The sequence below is a fragment of the Eucyclogobius newberryi genome, unplaced genomic scaffold (genome assembly GCF_026437365.1).
Source record: "Eucyclogobius newberryi isolate DKJ021-1_F unplaced genomic scaffold, fEucNew1.0.hap1 SCAF_17, whole genome shotgun sequence".
Classification (NCBI taxonomy): domain Eukaryota; kingdom Metazoa; phylum Chordata; class Actinopteri; order Gobiiformes; family Gobiidae; genus Eucyclogobius; species Eucyclogobius newberryi.
The window spans coordinates 5,106,884-5,126,131 of NW_027315801.1; the positions used below are offsets into that span (position 1 = coordinate 5,106,884).

The window sequence follows — 19,248 nt, forward strand, 5'->3', positions numbered from 1 at the left end:
AAGACTACAATTATTATTTTGTCAGAAAATTCTCAAAAATGAGCTTCACATCGAGTCGTACGAGTTATACCGTATTTTCCGGACTATAAGTGTCCCCTTTTATCATAGTATTGGCCGGGGTGCGACTTATACTTTTATTTAAACGACTTATAAGTGATATTATTTGTTATTTTCACACTTGCAACCGCATTTCATACTCCAGTGCAACTTATGTTTTTTCATCTCTATTATAGTCCGGAAAATACGGTAAATCTCATTCCGGGGTTTGCGAAAAGTACTCAAAATGGCGCCTCTTAACACCATAGTACAAACGTTGTAGTATTTTACTGTCTGGACGGCGACACATTCGATCAGTGAGGACTTTTAGTAACATGCGGCCGAATAAAGTCGCTGAAAGTGAAGATTTCGGCCATCTTTTCCTCCCGGCGAATATTTACAGATTTACACAAAGAAAGAGTTTAAAAAAACAAAACATTCGTAGAACAGAACAAGGTTTAAACTCTTCATATACAAACGACTTTATGTTCTACCATCTTCCGCCGAGCCGTTTTTTCATGTCAAACTAGACGAGTTAAAATGACTTGAATTCAGAATATTAATCGCAGAATAAGTCGTTTGGACAGGTTCAGGACACATCATGTATCATTATATCGTTACGGGCCTTTAAACAAGCTCTAGAGTGCCTCCGTTTTGCCATCTGCTGTTTTAGAACTTAAAATATCGCCTGTGTTGAAGTCCCTTTACTGGAAGCGGAGGGAATTAATAAAAAGCTAGCTTGCCTTGGACGTACTGAGACGCCGGAAACGCTCAGAACAAGACTGGGACAATTTACGGACGTAGAAATAGCACAGGAAATACAATAAAATAAACAAACCCCGGGGCTCCGCTAATGTCAGAAATCTGGGAAACTTGAAACTGGGCGTTTTTGTGAGGCGCAGATGAAGATGACCTCGCAGACAAGATGGCCGAAACGTGCGCGAACGAAGCAGAAAACGACGGTTGTGTCCTTCGACTCAAGATTGAGAATTCAAGTCACTTCATCTTGTGTAAATATAATATAATATAACATACTATGATAGATATGTAGAACTTTCGCCATGTTTTTAGCACAGTCCAGCATTGCACAATTAAACGATTTTAAAACCTTTTTTACATTGGCCAAAAAGATTGAGTCCAGCAGCAGCAGAGCGAAATCAACAAGTATCAGTGAAACAGTCTTAATAATTAGTTTGAATCAAATAAATCCAGTATATTATCCTTTATTTGAGCTTTTCAAATTGTATATATATTCGTATATCAAAAGGGGTAAAGACATCAGATGCATTTTCTTAACCCAATTTGGTAGTAATAAATAAATCTATTGTGGATATTTTATTTTATCCACTAAAAATGCACTGTGTAACTGCGGAACATTCCGGGCAAAAGCAGCCACATCGTCACGGAAACGACGACATTTTCCCTCCGTTGGATTTGGATTATTCGGTCGTAACGTTTTGAAGTAAAGCCACGTTTTGTACCGTCGTTTGTTACTTTACTTTGAAATGCCGGCCGGAGGGGGGCGGGGCACGGGGGGCGGGGCACGGGGCCGGCTCAGAACTCCTCGTGGACGTTGCGGGCGTAGTCCATGAGCTTGCTGCCGGTGAAGTACTCGCTGTACTTGAGGATCTCGTCCAGCTCCAGACTGTGGTTCTCGTTCTCGTCGGCCACGGCGATCATCTGCTTGGCCTCGTTCAGGGCGTTGTGCTCGTTCATCGGGTCCATGTACTCCTGCGGAAGTATTCAGAGCGTGTTCAAGTACTGCAGGATACTGGAGTGTGATTGGACCGCGTATTTATGCTTTGTCCATATCTGCACCGGGAAGTAAATATAAAATAAACTCTGAAACGTTTGCGTTCTCACCTCCAGCTCCTCCATGGTAACGATGCCGTCATGGTTACCGTCGATCACGTCCTCAAACTCCTTCTTGCGCTCTCGGACCCAGTCGTCGTCGATGTCCTGGGCCTGCTGGTTCTCCACGGTTCCCATGGGCAACGAGATGAACTCTGAGAGCGTCAGCTTCTTATCGCCGTCCTGGTCTGAACGCACAAACATCAGCTTATTAGAACGCACAAACATCAGCTTATTAAACGCACAAACATCAGCTTATTAAACGCACAAACATCAGCTTATTAGAACGCACAAACCATAAGCTTATTAAACGCACAAACATCAGCTTATTAAACACACAAAACATCATCTTATTAAACGCACAAACATCAGCTTATTAAACGCACAAACATCATCTTATTAAACGCACAAACATCAGCTTATTAAACGCACAAAACATCATCTTATTAAACGCACAAACATAAGCTTATTAAACGCACAAACATCATCTTATTAAACGCACAAACATCAGCTTATTAAACGCACAAACATCAGCTTATTAGAACGCACAAAACATCATCTTATTAAACGCACAAACATCAGCTTATTATACGCACAAACATCAGCTTATTAGAACGCACAAAACATCATCTTATTAAACGCACAAACATCAGCTTATTAAACGCACAAACATCAGCTTATTAGAACGCACAAAACAATCATCTTATTAACCCGGAATTGCTCGCACGCCACAGTCCGATACTGTGACCTAGCTCGCACGCAGCGTAACCGGCAAGCACAAAGGCGATTGTTCGTACCCAGGTCCCGGACGATCTCCTTGACCATGTACTTGAGCATGCCGCGGCTGTGCTCCGGGTGCAGGAAGGACAGGAACTCGTCCTCGTTCAGGAGCTGGTCGGGCGGAGGGTTGTCGGCCTGGAACCAGCGATCCTTCAGACTCTCCAGGACCTCCTGCGCTGTGAGCCAAGGGACAGACATGAGGACGTGAGCCAAGGGAAAGACATGAGGACGCGAGCCAAGGGAAAGACATGAGGACGCGAGCCAAGGGAGAGACATGAGGACGTGAGTCGAGGGAGAGACATGAGGACGTGAGTCGAGGGAGAGACATGAGGACGTGAGTCGAGGGAGAGACATGAGGACGTGAGTCAAGGGACAGACATGAGGAAGTGAGTCAAGGGAGAGACATGAGGACGTGAGCCAAGGGAGAGACATGAGGACGTGAGTCAAGGGAGAGACATGAGGACGTGAGCCAAGGGAGAGACATGAGGACGTGAGTCAAGGGACAGACATGAGGAAATGAGCCAAGGGACAGACATGAGGAAATGAGCCAAGGGACAGACATGAGGAAGAACCGGATCAGCGCGCGAGTGTGGCTTTATAACATTCTGAAATGCGGTTTAGACGAAAAGAACATGAAGAAACGAGTAATTTATTTATAGATTTATGCTTTTTTCTTGTATTTTAACCTCTCAATGTGATTAAAGCGCCCCCTACAGGTCAGCAGACTCACTGGACTAAAACGCAGTTTTATATAGATGTAAAATGATTCATCACAGAATAGCTCATTTTTAGGTTTACAATTTAACTTCCTGTTTGTATCGGATGACATCACACTAAGAAATTACCCAGCAAACACTGGGCCAGTTGTTGTAGTAATGTTTAGAGTCAAAAATGTTGTTTCTTTGTGTAAATTCTGCATAAACTTTGTCCCTGGTGTGATGTCACTTCCTGTCATTTTCTAATTAATTTAAGACTGGATTGCCACAAACAGGTTTCACTGTGACCGTGATGTCAGTTTCAGGTTTCATTTTATGTCGTTTAAAAGCAGACTTTGGTTTCATAATCTACAAAAAAAAAATCATGTTTTTACTCCCAAAAAATGTATTGTAAATGACGTTCAAAATTCAGTTCGAAATTCAGCTTTAAATTCTCACTGTCTTCGTCCAGTTTGAGGTCTTGTCCATTCTTGATTTTCTCGGCGACCTCTTTCTCGTTGAAGCCTTTGCTCGCCAGAAACTTGACTCTGTATTCGTCCCACGTCACGTGACCTGGAGGTTCAGAGGAGAACCATTAGTAAGAACATAAATTACAGTTTTTTCATAGTTTTGGCCGGTGTGCAACTTAATACTCCAGAGCAACTTATATCTGATATTATTCGTTATTTTCACACTGACAGCCACAAGAGGGCGTTCTAGGCTCTAAGCGACGCAGAAGAAGAATCTGCACTTCCTCTACCTCTGGAGTTGTTTAGAAGTGACACAGAGGAAGAAGAATTCAATGGATTTAGTGATTTGGGGTAAAACTGATGCTTTGGTAAACTTGTTAGCATGTTCTTTATGCTATAGTTATCTGAATAACTGTTCATATGTTACGTTAACATACCAGACACTTACCACAGTTCTGTCTGTGCCTCATGTAGCTGAAGGTGTTAGCGTTAGCATACGTACAGCTATTCACCATGTTCTCTCATCTGTTATTATTTTAAACTGCATTTATAGATGAAATGTCTGTTCAACTTATAGTCCAGAAAGTACGGTAAAGGCTTCACGGTGCTGAACAGTGACAATAAAGGTGAATTAAAAGGACATATATTCCACATTTAAAGATCAGAAAAACAGATAAAAGGCACTCACACTTGCCTTCTAAGGGAAAGTTTTCTCTGACTCGGTGCAACATTAAGGACAAAAACTAATGTTCAACCGCAGCAAAAATACAGTATATTCAATGTTTATTTAATTAAAATGTCCGAGTCTGGATCCTACGACGAGCGCCTGATACCAAACGATCTGGCGAGCGCTCCTTCTAAATCTCTCACATGTTATGCATTCTTTGTGTTGTTGACGGCCTTTAAACCGGCTCCGACCCTCACGTTTTAGACTCAAACATAATGCATATTCTCCATCCTGTTTGCCAACGGTCCAGGAGGCTGGTCTTAAGTCTGTGGTGTTGCAGGCGTCTCACCGTCTCCGTCCGGGTCGACCGCTCTGAAGCTGTTCTTGTTCTCCATCGTGGCCTCCTGGAAGTGCTCCTCCGTCTTCTCCATGATCCAGCGCTGCATTTCTTTAGCGCTGATGCTCCGGTCTTTGTTGAAATCCACTCTGAGCAGGAAGAAACAGGAAAGAACGATCATAATAGAACTATATTAAAAGAACTATAATAAAAAAAAATATAAGAAAAGAACTAAGAAAAAAATAATAAAAGAACTATATTTCAATTTCAAAGCATTTCATTAACAGTTATTGGGCGTCCAGAAAGATGCCTAATAAAACTCAGTCATGTAGAATACTTTTTATATTTCATACTAACAGGCCAAGTCTCCCTAAAATAAAAAAAATAAAATAAAAATAAAAAAATGAATACAAAAAAAGAATAAAATGAATGCATCTCACACAGGAATAAATATAAAATGTATACAATGTCATATCAAAAGAGAAGACTATGTAAGAAAATATTTTATTTTATACATTTAGGATCTGTACTAGCATCAGATATTGCACTTAAAAACAAAAGCAGCAGCAAAAGAAACTACATTAACCCAAATACTTGAATACAGTCTTACTTAATTCAAATTCTGCTTGAACTAAAAGCTTGTCAAGAAATGTTTTGAGGAAAAAACAACAACATTATTTAGTCATTTAAACCACATTATTACGACATCTGGATAATGTCACAGCTCTTCGTAGCAGAGCTGTAAGACTTTAGCCGTTTAGTCAATTCATCCGTTCATGTTGTCTTGGGTCCACAATCATATTTATTAATCATTTTATCGGGAGAATAAGAATTTCTATGCACAGCAGCAGTTCGTTTGGAGTTTAGGGCATGACTTTTTAGTTTCAACTTCCATTTTAACAAACAATTGTGCAGTTTTATAGCACTTCTTTGAACAAATAGTGATCTTTACACCAAATCCTCATCTTAATCTTCAAGACAAGCACTGACAGCGGCGTTATAAAAAGTATTACAACTCGTTAATGCATTAAAGTATCCCGTTTGTGCACAAAACTCTTACTTTGTGAAGATTTCGATCAGCTTCTTCCTGTTCCTCCTCGGCTCCGAGTCCTCTTCGAACTCCTCCATCTCCTTGCCCAGAAACACCTCCTGATGGAAGTCCTTGTTCAGGTGCCCGTCCATCTCCATCTTGACCCCGTTCAGGTGGTCCGGGGGCAGGATCTCGTTCTCGTCCTTGCCCTCCGGCGCCTTCTCCTTTGCCGCCGACATGTTGGCGGGCCGCGCGCCCACGTCCATCGAGTGGAGGGCGGCGAGCAGGAGCAGGGAGACGGAGAGCAGGTTCCGGCGCCACGTCGATCTCAGCGCAGCCATGGCGACCTGAAACACGAGCGAAATGACGTTGATACAGGGTCCAAGGACGAATATCGACGAAAGGGGGTCAAAATTCCGTAAACTCTGCCGTCGAGTTTGCTTTACAAACACCGTAAAACAAGCGACTAAATGTGTGCGTCGTAAAAAATTATCTGAAATGAACTTTATGTTTGGAAAAGGAAACGTTCCATCCTGGTTACGCTCTGGTTATTTGAATAACAAAGATAGTGTAGATAACGTCAGATCCAGTTTATAGCTGCGCTCATTTCCAGTAAGAGGACATTTTTCAAACAAACAGATAAAGAAAACACAGGGCTACAGATCGAGTTAAACGAGCTCACAAACTCGCTTTTTCCTTTGTTCACAGTTTAAGAATTAGTCAAACGAATGCGTTTATATAGACTTTTTTTTAAAAACACATTTCCAACCAAATACACGTTTAAATGTGGCGACTGAAGGCTTCCAGATGGAGACATTTTACAAATAAAGTGTATAATTAAAATGAAATCAGAAATTGCTTGATTTTCCTGTGACAATTTGATGTCATAATGCCACCGTTTTTGTCATAAAAATGTCTAATTGTCTGTGTTTTGACCCTCTAAACGTTAATTCTACATAATAAAAGGCGCCTTTATACATTAAGTTTTGTAAAGGAGTCGCCAGTGTGACGTCATCAATTACAACCAGGAAGTAAAACGATAAACCCGATAATAATACATCCATGGATAAACCGAACGCATTTAATTAAAATAATAACTGCAGACAAGACACAGAAGTCTACGACACAAAGTTACCCACAAAATCACCACCAATACAGCTTTTACTTTCGCATTTAAACTAATCCAGAGCTCCAAAATGCCAAGAAATGACGCAGGCATCAAAGCATTACGAAATAATAACACAATTCCTGGTAAATCCACCACAAATACGAGTCTTAAAATGATGTATACACCATTATTTAGTTGTTAAAACACTGGATTTGTCCGATAAACACGAGCATTGACGTTGCTATCCTGACGTTAGCTCCACTTCCTCCATGCAGCTGTCAGTTCCTGTCTACGTGGCCGTTCCGCCGAAATCACGGAATAAATCGTGACAATTATCGAACACGCGGACGTGGATAAATGCCGCGGGCTCTCAAACTGCGGCTCGGTGCCAGGTTTAATTCATTTCCAGAGTTAATCGGGTGATTCGCAGCTAGCTTACCTGTTCCTTCCAGTGACTCGGGGAAAGCTGTGACACGTCGGCGTTGGATTTCCGGTACGCACTTTCAACAAAAACGTCCCACGGGGAAATTCAGGGACAAAGTGTTGTTGATTATTTTATATTGTTCGATGTTGTGATGACGCGTGAGTTCTCACAAAAATAAATCGCATGAAAATTTATGTTTGTTTTGTTCAAGCTGGAGTGTAGAACGTTCCTTTGGATGACATACTAGCTTTTATTTTGAAATTGTAGCCGGTAGCACGAAAACCCACCTACAGGCGTCAAGTTGTACAATTCTTTACTGCCTCTAAGTGGCGCTGTTTCACAGGTTATATATGGTTAGTGCCCGAGCAGGAGAAAGTGATAATATTAGATCCATGGGAGAAAGTGAGACTACCTCCTCCTCCTCCTCCTCCTCCTCCTCCTCCTCCTCCTCCTCCTCCTCCTCCTCCTCCTCCTTCTTCTTCTTCTTCTTCTTCTTCTTCTTCTTCTTCTTCTTCTTCTTCTTCTTCTTCTTCTTCTTCTTCTTCTTCTCCTCCTCCTCCTCCTCCTCCTCCTCCTCCTCCTCCTCCTCCTCCTCCTCCTTCTTCTTCTTCTTCTTCTTCTTCTTCTTCTTCTTCTTCTTCTTCTTCTTCTTCTTCTTCTTCTTCTTCTTCTTCTTCTTCTTCTTCTTCTTCTTCTTCTTCTTCTTCTTCTTCTTCTTCCCTACCAGTATGACGGCGACTGCTCCGAATCTTCGCCGACTTCCCTTTGTGACATTAGTTGGCTAAAAAAACAAAAAAATAATAATTATGTGTAGGCCTCGGTCATTGTATCACTTTTATTGAATGATATTTCTTGCATTTGCTGCGCTGAGTTACGCCCAAACTATCATTCTTACAAATATCATATGTGACAACGAATGAGACGGAACAGAACTGACGGTGAAAGTGAAGAGAAGAGAGAAAGTGAAGAGAGAGAGAATGTGAAGAGAGAGAGAAAGTGAAGAGAGAGAGAATGTGAAGAGAAGAGAGGAAGTGAAGAGAAGAGAGAAAGTGAAGAGAGAGAGAAAGTGAAGAGAGAGAGAATGTGAAGAGAAGAGAGGAAGTGAAGAGAGAGAGAAAGTGAAGAGAGAGAGAATGTGAAGAGAAGAGAGGAAGTGAAGAGAGAGAGAATGTGAAGAGAAGAGAGGAAGTGAAGAGAAGAGAGAAAGTGAAGAGAGAGAGAAAGTGAAGAGAGAGAGAATGTGAAGAGAAGAGAGGAAGTGAACAGAAGGGAGGAAGTGAAGAGAGAAAGTGAAGAGAGAATGTGAAGAGAAGAGAGAATGTGAAGAGAAGAGAGGAAGTGAAGAGAGAGAGAATGTGAAGAGAAGAGAGAATGTGAAGAGAAGAGAGGAAGTGAAGAGAGAGATAATGTGAAGAGAGAGAGAATGTGAAGAGAGAGAGAATGTGAAGAGAAGAGAGAATGTGAAGAGAGAGAGAATGTGAAGAGAAGAGAGAAAGTGAAGAGAAGAGAGGAAGTGAAGAGAGAAAGTGAGGAGAGAGAGAAAGTAAAGAGAAGAGAGAAAGTGAAGAGAAGAGAGAAAGTGAAGAGAGAGAGAAAGTGAAGAGAGAGAGAGAAAGTGAAGAGAAGATAGAAAGTGAAGAGAGAGAGAGAAAGTGAAGAGAGAGAGAAAGGGAAGAGAGAAAGTGTAGGGACAGAGAATGTGAAGAGAGGAGAGAAAGTGAAGAGAGAGAAAGTGAAGAGAGAGAGAATGTGAAGAGAAGAGAAGAAGTGAAGAGAGAAAGTGAAGAGAGAGAGAAAGTGAAGAGAGAAAGAGAAGAGAGAAAGTGAGGAGAGAAAGTGAAGAGGGAGAGGAACAGGAGGAGGAGGAGGAGAGAGAGAGAAAGCGAAGAGAGAGAGAAAGTGAAGCGAAGAGAGAAAGTGAAGAGAGAGAGAAAGTGAAGAGAGAAAGAGAAGAGAGAAAGTGAAGAGAGAAAGTGAAGAGAGAAAGTGAAGAGAGAGAGAAAGTGAAGAGAGAATGTGAAGAGGGAGAGGAACAGGAGGAGGAGGAGGAGAGCGAGAGAAAGTGAAGCGAAGAGAGAAAGTGAAGAGAGAGAGAAAGTGAAGAGAGAAAGAGAAGAGAGAAAGTGAAGAGAGAAAGTGAAAAGAGAGAGAATGTGAAGAGAGAGAGAAAGTGAAGAGAGAAAGTGAAGAGAGAGAGAAAGTGAAGAGAGAGAGAATGTGAAGAGAAGAGAGAAAGTGAAGAGAGAAAGAGAAGAGAGAAAGTGAAGAGAGAAAGAGAAGAGAGTGAAGAGAGAAAGTGAAGAGAGAAAGAGAAGAGAGTGAAGAGAGAAAGTGAAGAGAGAAAGTGAAGAGAGAAAGAGAAGAGAGTGAAGAGAGAAAGTGAAGAGAGAAAGTGAAGAGGGAGACGAACAGGAGGAGGAGGAGGAGGAGGAGGAGAGAGAGAGGGCTGATGATAAAACTCCACTGCGAGCCCTCCCGTCCCGTAAACTCATTCAGACTCGCGCACACGAGACCGGCATCGAGCGTGGACTTTCCTTTCGGGACGATCCAGTCAAGAACCCTCAAGCGACCTCCGCGACTAACGACGTGCACGTTTTAACCGACTCCCAGAGACCGCCGCGAAGAAGGTCCGGGCGCCAATCCAAGGCTGGCCGTCGTCCATCGCTTGTGTGCGGGACAATCTGGCAGACTTTCTTCCGCAGCTTTTTTCCCAAACTGACGGAGGGTGAAACGTCGCCTCTGACGGACCGAGGAGGGAAGACGGTTCTCGGTGAAGGAGAACCCGTTCCAACACTCGCCATAAACGATCCCGGGTTTCGGGGGGGGGACAGCGCCTCCCCTCTTCGGCCTCCCGACACCCCCGCGGAGCAGAGAGCGTGAAAAATCTCACTAATGGGTTTATTCGCCGTCAGATCTTCGCCGACGTGCCATTACCGCAGGAACGTTCGCCTGGACTCGTTTCACCGTTGAGTAAAAGCGACCTTCTCGACTTCTGCAGACCTTGGGACCTTCTCGACTTCCGCAGACCTTGGGACCTTCTCGGCTTCCGCAGACTTTGGGACCTTCTCGACTTCCGCAGACCTTGGGACCTTCTCGGCTTCCGCAGACTTTGGGACCTTCTCGACTTCCGCAGACCTTGGGACCTCCTCGACTTCCGCAGACCTTGGGACCTCCTCGACTTCCGCAGACCTTGGGACCTCCTCGACTTCCGCAGACCTTGGGACCTTCTCGACTTCCCCAGACCTTGGGACCTTCTCGACTTCCGCCAGCATCCGTTTCGATCTCCCTCGTCCCGTCCGTCTTTTGTTGTTGTCGTTGTCCCGTTGACGAGATGAGGTGCGCGGTGGGGCCCTGGGCGATCGCCGCGGCGCTCTTCTGGACGTTGGTTCTAAACGTGGACGTGGACGCCAGGAAGGAGCGCAAGAAGCTAAAAGAAGGCGCTCCCCAGAACACGGAGAACTTCAACGTGACGGCGTCCAACAGCGAGGAGGAGGTCGGCGAAGCTGTCAAGGTACGAGAACCCGCGCCAAATTTGCCGAACGTGTCCAAAACATGTGTGTAACTTTTCTCGCGTCTCGTCTCGTGGAAGACGCTGCCGCTTTGACTCGGATGTTCCGCAGTGTGGCTTTAAATATGCCTACATCTGACTGAGCAACGCGTTTGACCCTGATACACGTGCGTTCTGGCGGCGAATCGGGTCGTCCGCGTGGAGATGGATGAGTGGAATGCCACGCAGCGGAACGTTCCGGGGCAAAGCCGTGACATCTCCATGGAGACCAGCGGCTGGGGGAGGGGTTAAACACGGTGTATTGATCCGCGAGGCTGTTTCGATCGTTAGCAGCTTCTCTCCGGATGCTACAAATACTTCTACAAATACTATATCACATAAAATACTTTAAATTAAAATAATTATATTGCTACATTCAAGTTGTACTATTTGTTATAATATCTGTTACAGAAGTTTTTGGGTGATTTTTTTGTGTATGATTTTATTCGTCTGCACTGCAAAAAAGTGAGATGAGTTGAATTTTGTAGTATGTGGTATTCAAGTAAGAGAAAGTAAGCGATACTTCGAAATAACACAAAAAGTAAAAGTAATAAAGTACAAGAAGAAATTTACTCAAGTACGAGTGACTGTGGACGTAACTTATGATTGATAATTTGAACGTGAGTGATTACAAAAATGACCAAACATTAAACAATTAGCAAAATCTAGTATAAAATAAAATTAGAAGTATTTAACAAAAAAAAGCTTTTGTCTCTTGTATATTTATTCACAATGGAAAAAAGTTTAGCATGTTGTGGAAAAAAATGGGGGAAATTGAAAAAATAATGAAAAAAAATTAAAAATGAAGAAAAAAAAATAATAATAAATAATAAAAAAGTGCTAATAAAAGCTTTTGTCACTTGTATATTTAGTCATAGTGGGAAAAGTTTAACCAAAAAACAACTGTTAAATTACTCAAGTATGATTTATTTTTAAGTAAATGTAACTGAGTAAATGTAACTGAGTCAATGAAACTGAGTAAATGAAACTGAGTCAATGTAACTAAGTCAATGTAACTGAGTAAATGTAACTGAGTAACTGAGTAAATGTAACTGAGTCAATGAAACTGAGTAAATGTAACTGAGTAAATGAAACTGAGTAACTGAGTAAATGTAACTGAGTAAATGTAACTGAGTAAATGAAACTGAGTAAATGTAACTAAGTAAATGTAACTGAGTCAATGAAACTGAGTAACTGAGTAAATGTAACTGAGTAAATGTAACTGAGTAAATGTAACTGAGTCAATGAAACTGAGTAACTGAGTAAATGAAACTGAGTAAATGTAACTGAGTAAATGTAACTGAGTAAATGTAACTGAGCAAATGAAACTGAGTAAATGTAACTGAGTAAATGAAACTGAGTAACTGAGTAAATGTAACTGAGTCAATGAAACTGAGTAAATGTAACTGAGTAAATGAAACTGAGTAACTGAGTAAATGTAACTGAGTAAATGTAACTGAGTAAATGTAACTGAGTAAATGAAACTGAGTAAATGTAACTAAGTAAATGTAACTGAGTCAATGAAACTGAGTAACTGAGTAAATGTAACTGAGTAAATGTAACTGAGTCAATGAAACTGAGTAACTGAGTAAATGAAACTGAGCAAATGAAACTGAGTAAATGTAACTGAGTAAATGAAACTGAGTAACTGAGTAAATGAAACTGAGTCAATGAAACTGAGTAAATGTAACTGAGTAAATGAAACTGAGTAACTGAGTAAATGTAACTGAGTAAATGTAACTGAGTAAATGTAACTGAGTAAATGTAACTGAGTAAATTAAACTGAGTAAATGTAACTAAGTAAATGTAACTGAGTCAATGAAACTGAGTAACTGAGTAAATGTAACTGAGTAAATGTAACTGAGTAAATGTAACTGAGTAAATGAAACTGAGTCAATGAAACTGAGTAAATGTAACTGAGTAACTGAGTAAATGTAACTGAGTCAATGAAACTGAGTAAATGTAACTGAGTAAATGAAACTGAGTAACTGAGTAAATGTAACTGAGTAAATGTAACTGAGTAAATGAAACTGAGTAAATGTAACTAAGTAAATGTAACTGAGTAAATGTAACTGAGTAAATGAAACTGAGTAAATGTAACTGAGTCAGTGTAACTTAGTCAGTGTAACTGAGTCAGTGTAACTGAGTCAATGTAACTAAGTCAATGTAACTGAGTAAATGTAACTGAGTAACTGAGTAAATGTAACTGAGTCAATGAAACTGAGTAAATGTAACTGAGTAAATGAAACTGAGTAACTGAGTAAATGTAACTGAGTAAATGTAACTGAGTAAATGAAACTGAGTAAATGTAACTAAGTAAATGTAACTGAGTCAATGAAACTGAGTAACTGAGTAAATGTAACTGAGTAAATGTAACTGAGTAAATGTAACTGAGTCAATGAAACTGAGTAACTGAGTAAATGAAACTGAGTAAATGTAACTGAGTAAATGTAACTGAGTAAATGTAACTGAGCAAATGAAACTGAGTAAATGTAACTGAGTAAATGAAACTGAGTAACTGAGTAAATGTAACTGAGTCAATGAAACTGAGTAAATGTAACTGAGTAAATGAAACTGAGTAACTGAGTAAATGTAACTGAGTAAATGTAACTGAGTAAATGTAACTGAGTAAATGAAACTGAGTAAATGTAACTAAGTAAATGTAACTGAGTCAATGAAACTGAGTAACTGAGTAAATGTAACTGAGTAAATGTAACTGAGTAAATGTAACTGAGTCAATGAAACTGAGTAACTGAGTAAATGAAACTGAGTAAATGTAACTGAGTAAATGTAACTGAGCAAATGAAACTGAGTAAATGTAACTGAGTAAATGAAACTGAGTAACTGAGTAAATGAAACTGAGTCAATGAAACTGAGTAAATGTAACTGAGTAAATGAAACTGAGTAACTGAGTAAATGTAACTGAGTAAATGTAACTGAGTAAATGTAACTGAGTAAATTAAACTGAGTAAATGTAACTAAGTAAATGTAACTGAGTCAATGAAACTGAGTAACTGAGTAAATGTAACTGAGTAAATGTAACTGAGTAAATGAAACTGAGTCAATGAAACTGAGTCAATGAAACTGAGTAAATGTAACTGAGTAACTGAGTAAATGTAACTGAGTCAATGAAACTGAGTAAATGTAACTGAGTAAATGAAACTGAGTAACTGAGTAAATGTAACTGAGTAAATGTAACTGAGTAAATGAAACTGAGTAAATGTAACTAAGTAAATGTAACTGAGTAAATGTAACTGAGTAAATGAAACTGAGTAAATGTAACTGAGTCAGTGTAACTTAGTCAGTGTAACTGAGTCAGTGTAACTGAGTCAATGTAACTAAGTCAATGTAACTGAGTAAATGTAACTGAGTAACTGAGTAAATGTAACTGAGTCAATGAAACTGAGTAAATGTAACTGAGTAAATGAAACTGAGTAACTGAGTAAATGTAACTGAGTAAATGTAACTGAGTAAATGAAACTGAGTAAATGTAACTAAGTAAATGTAACTGAGTCAATGAAACTGAGTAACTGAGTAAATGTAACTGAGTAAATGTAACTGAGTAAATGTAACTGAGTCAATGAAACTGAGTAACTGAGTAAATGAAACTGAGTAAATGTAACTGAGTAAATGTAACTGAGTAAATGTAACTGAGCAAATGAAACTGAGTAAATGTAACTGAGTAAATGAAACTGAGTAACTGAGTAAATGTAACTGAGTCAATGAAACTGAGTAAATGTAACTGAGTAAATGAAACTGAGTAACTGAGTAAATGTAACTGAGTAAATGTAACTGAGTAAATGTAACTGAGTAAATGAAACTGAGTAAATGTAACTAAGTAAATGTAACTGAGTCAATGAAACTGAGTAACTGAGTAAATGTAACTGAGTAAATGTAACTGAGTAAATGTAACTGAGTCAATGAAACTGAGTAACTGAGTAAATGAAACTGAGTAAATGTAACTGAGTAAATGTAACTGAGCAAATGAAACTGAGTAAATGTAACTGAGTAAATGAAACTGAGTAACTGAGTAAATGAAACTGAGTCAATGAAACTGAGTAAATGTAACTGAGTAAATGAAACTGAGTAACTGAGTAAATGTAACTGAGTAAATGTAACTGAGTAAATGTAACTGAGTAAATTAAACTGAGTAAATGTAACTAAGTAAATGTAACTGAGTCAATGAAACTGAGTAACTGAGTAAATGTAACTGAGTAAATGTAACTGAGTAAATGTAACTGAGTAAATGAAACTGAGTCAATGAAACTGAGTCAATGAAACTGAGTAAATGTAACTGAGTAACTGAGTAAATGTAACTGAGTCAATGAAACTGAGTAAATGTAACTGAGTAAATGAAACTGAGTAACTGAGTAAATGTAACTGAGTAAATGTAACTGAGTAAATGAAACTGAGTAAATGTAACTAAGTAAATGTAACTGAGTAAATGTAACTGAGTAAATGAAACTGAGTAAATGTAACTGAGTCAGTGTAACTGAGTCAATGTAACTGAGTCAATGTAACTGAGTCAATGTAACTGAGTCAATGTAACTGAGTCAGTGTAACTGAGTCAATGTAACTGAGTCAATGTAACTGAGTCAGTGTAACTGAGTCACTGTAACTGAGTCAATGTAACTGAGTCAATGTAACTGAGTCAGTGTAACTGAGTCAATGTAACTGAGTCAATGTAACTGAGTCACTGTAACTGAGTCAATGTAACTGAGTCAATGTAACTGAGTCAATGTAACTGAGTACTGCCCAGCTCTGGTTATATAAAGTAAATGTGGCTGTTATTGAACATTTGCACATAAATTGCTTCCAAACTTAATATCAATAGTGTAAGTCTCAGATATATTTGCTTTCTACTGTGACATTCAGATGGTTTAAGTGGTATTGTGTTTTTTGCCGTGTACTCGAGTGTGAGTGACGAGTGCCGACTTGATATGGATTATGTACACGCGGAATGCTCCGGAGTATTCAAGGTGTTGACGCCGAGCTGATGGAATGCCACGTGTGTCATTTGTTTTTCACTCGGAAGAAATGAAGCGAACGCCGCGACGAAGGTTTCACACGACGTACATTTACTTTTGTCTTAATATTTCCAAATACACGGGCAAGATATTTGTTTCTGCACATTTTGTTTATCGTGGCAAGGGGGGGACTGATCTTAAAGGCAGTCAAATAATAGAGGTAGTCCATACAAAACGGTATTGCTTGTTGTGAAAAAAAATAATAAGAAGAATAAAAAAAATAAAAAAATCAAGAATATATATTTTTTTAAATAATTGAACGACAATTCTTTTTCTCACAATGATCAATATTGCTTTTTTTGATTGCGCCTTGTGAAAAAAAAGGAAATAAAATGAAAAAAAGATGAAAACTGAAAAAAAAAATAATAATAATAAATTAAAAAGAAAAAAACATGAAAAAAAATTGTGAATGACGATTTTGTTTCTCATAATGATCAATATTACTATTTTTTAATTACATTTTATTTTTCTTTCAAATTAAATAGCTTTCAATGTTGACTGAATGGACTTTGAAATAAAAAGTTCAAGTTACAAATTAAAAAAAAAAAGTTGTTTTTTTCAGCTTTTTTAGGTTTAGTCCATGAATAGCTGGATGTATTACTGGTTTAGTGTTGTATTTTACTTGGTTTATTCATATTTAATCCCATTTAAATCAGCTTTTAGTCATGTTTAAGTCTTGGTTCAGTTGTTGGTCCAAACCTTCTACAAAAACCCAAACAGATCGATTGAATCTTGATCTCGATTACAACTTGATTAATTGCTTAGCCCTGATCAGATGAGTTTGTGGGACTAAACCAGGACTAAACCAGGGCTAAACCAGGTCTTAAACCAGGACTAAACCAGGACTAAACCAGGGCTAAACCAGGTCTTAAACCAGGACTAAACCAGGACTAAACCAGGGCTAAACCAGGTCTTAAACCAGGACTAAACCAGGACTAAACCAGGTCTTAAAAAAGGGCTAAACCAGGACTAAACCAGGACTAAACCAGGGCTAAACCAGGACAAAACCAGGTCTTAAACCAGGACTAAACCAGGACTAAACCAGGACTAAACCAGGGCTAAACCAGGTCTTAAACCAGGACTAAACCAGGACTAAACCAGGTCTTAAAAAAGGGCTAAACCAGGACTAAACCAGGACTAAACCAGGGCTAAACCAGGACAAAACCAGGTCTTAAACCAGGACTAAACCAGGACTAAACCAGGGCTAAACCAGGACTAAACCAGGTCTTAAACCAGGACTAAACCAGGACTAAACCAGGGCTAAACCAGGACTAAACCAGGTCTTAAACCAGGACTAAACCAGGACTAAACCAAGGCTAAACCAGGACTAAACCAGGTCTTAAACCAGGACTAAACCAGGACTAAACCAGGTCTTAAACCAGGACTATGGTATTTTTTTCAGTTTTGTTAGGTTTAGTCCATGAATAGCTGGATTTATTTCTGGTTTAGCTTTGTATTTTACTTGGTTTATTCATATTTAATCCCATTTAAATCAGCTTTTAGTCATGTTTAAGTCTTGGTTCGGTCGTTTCTCCAAAAAGCACAAACAGATCAATTGATTCTCGATCTCGATTACAACACGATTAATCGCTTGGCCCTGACCAGAGGAGTTTGTGGGTTTTGATTGGTTTCTTTCCCGGTGCAGACAAGCATGGGTCGGATTGAAGACATGAGTCGGATCCAGAAGTGTGAAAATCAAACAGATGAGTTGTGAAAGAATGCAGAGAATGTGACTTCTGTGGCCGGATCAATGCATCGGTCCGCGAGGGTCTCTGTGGGGGTCTCTGTGGGGGTCTCTGTGGGGGTCTCTGTGGGGGTCTCGGCGGGGGCCTCGGCGGGGGCCCGACGACCTCTGACTGTGGGAAACAATCACGTCGGAGGAGATTCATCAAACGCCTTTAGACCAGACGTTTGATGGATCTTTGTGGAAAGTTACGTCACGGTTCAACAGCACAAACCAGAGGAGAAGAAGAAGAAGTAAATATTTGCGTGTTTGGTGCCACAGGGACTAAACTTGGTCAAAAACAAGACTAAACCAGGTCAAAAGCAAGTTTAGCCACATAAAAACCACATAATAAAACATTTAGACAACATGTTATGGTCAGAAGACACTGACCTAAACCAGGTCTTAAACCAGGGCTAAACCAGGGCTAAGCCAGGGCTAAACCAGGACTAAACCAGGGCTAAACCAGGGCTAAACCAGGGCTAAACCAGGACTAAACCAGGACTAAACCAGGACTAAACTAGGGCTAAACCAGGACTAAACCAGGGCTAAACCAGGGCTAAACCAGGGCTAAACCAGGACTAAACCAGGACTAAACCAGGACTAAACCAGGGCTAAACCAGGGCTAAACCAGGACTAAACCAGAGCTAAATAGAGACTAAACTGGGGCTGAACCGGGACTAAACCAGAGCTAAACCAGGACTAAACAGGGGGTAAACCAAGACTAAACACTGTGGAACTCCTGCAGGTTTTTCCTGGCTTAGAAGGAGGGTCTAAGGCAGGGGTGGACAAACAATGGCCCGCGGGCCACATACGGCCCGTTTGTCTTTATAATCCGGCCCGCCAAAGATACCAAGTAATATTAAAAAAATTATATATATATGTATATATTTATATATATATATATATATATTTATATATATATATATATTAATCAATATCAATCAATCTTTTTGCACTTGTATCCTTAATAAATATGACATGATATTAATTAAATAATAGATTAACTAGCCTATATTTGACAGAAAAGTGATATTTTATGTGATATTTTATTTTTTTGATGTATTTATTTTCACACCAATGATTGCGGGCCGGCCCTCCGCTACTTGCCTGGATTTGAACATGGCCCGCGGAGGAAAATAATTGCCCACCCCTGGTCTAAGGACAGAGGACCCTGGGACATCGCCCCTCGTCCCTATGAACATTGTTTAATCAGTTTTTCACTGTCGTCCTCCGAGACAACCGCTGTTGTGATTTTGGGCTTTACAAATTAAATCTAGAACTAGAACGGCAACTTCCTGGTCTGTGATCAGACGCAGGCGGCACACGGCGGTCTCATTTTGACCCTCACTGCTGCTTTTACAATACTTCTGCGCAATACGTGAAAACAAAAAGGGGTATACAGTCCTGTTCATTTCACAGGTATGCGCCCCACAGTTTGAGGAGCGCCGGTCTTTGCTGTGAACGTGCCAGACTCCACATAAATCTTGTCTCCTCGTTGCCGGCGCCGTTGCCCTTTGCCTGTTCTGTTTTGGTTCCCGTGGACGCGCAGC

The 19,248-nt window shown here is 40.0% G+C and overlaps 2 protein-coding genes and 1 long non-coding RNA gene across 3 annotated transcripts in view; 1 reads left to right on the top strand and 2 right to left on the bottom strand.

Moving 5' to 3' along the window:
- The window catches only part of LOC140362679 (uncharacterized), a 414,634-nt gene that overhangs the window by 104,569 nt on the left and 290,817 nt on the right, over positions 1–19,248 (bottom strand). The window lies entirely within an intron of this gene.
- sdf4 (stromal cell derived factor 4) lies at positions 1,550–7,456 on the bottom strand. Its single transcript, XM_072448825.1, has 7 exons — positions 7,414–7,456; positions 5,897–6,213; positions 4,849–4,985; positions 3,822–3,935; positions 2,685–2,843; positions 1,900–2,075; positions 1,550–1,767 (listed from the first exon to the last, which is right to left on the bottom strand). Exons 2-7 carry the CDS (start codon positions 6,205–6,207, stop codon positions 1,591–1,593), a joined length of 1,074 nt encoding a protein of 357 aa, XP_072304926.1. The 5' UTR covers positions 6,208–6,213; positions 7,414–7,456; the 3' UTR covers positions 1,550–1,590.
- Positions 9,882–19,248, top strand: part of c1qtnf12 (C1q and TNF related 12) — a 45,326-nt gene continuing 35,959 nt past the window's right edge. Inside the window, exon 1 of the mRNA XM_072448829.1 lies at positions 9,882–10,909. Within this exon, the coding sequence (XP_072304930.1) occupies positions 10,730–10,909 (180 nt within the window). The 5' untranslated portion in view covers positions 9,882–10,729. The remainder of the gene's footprint in view (positions 10,910–19,248) is intronic.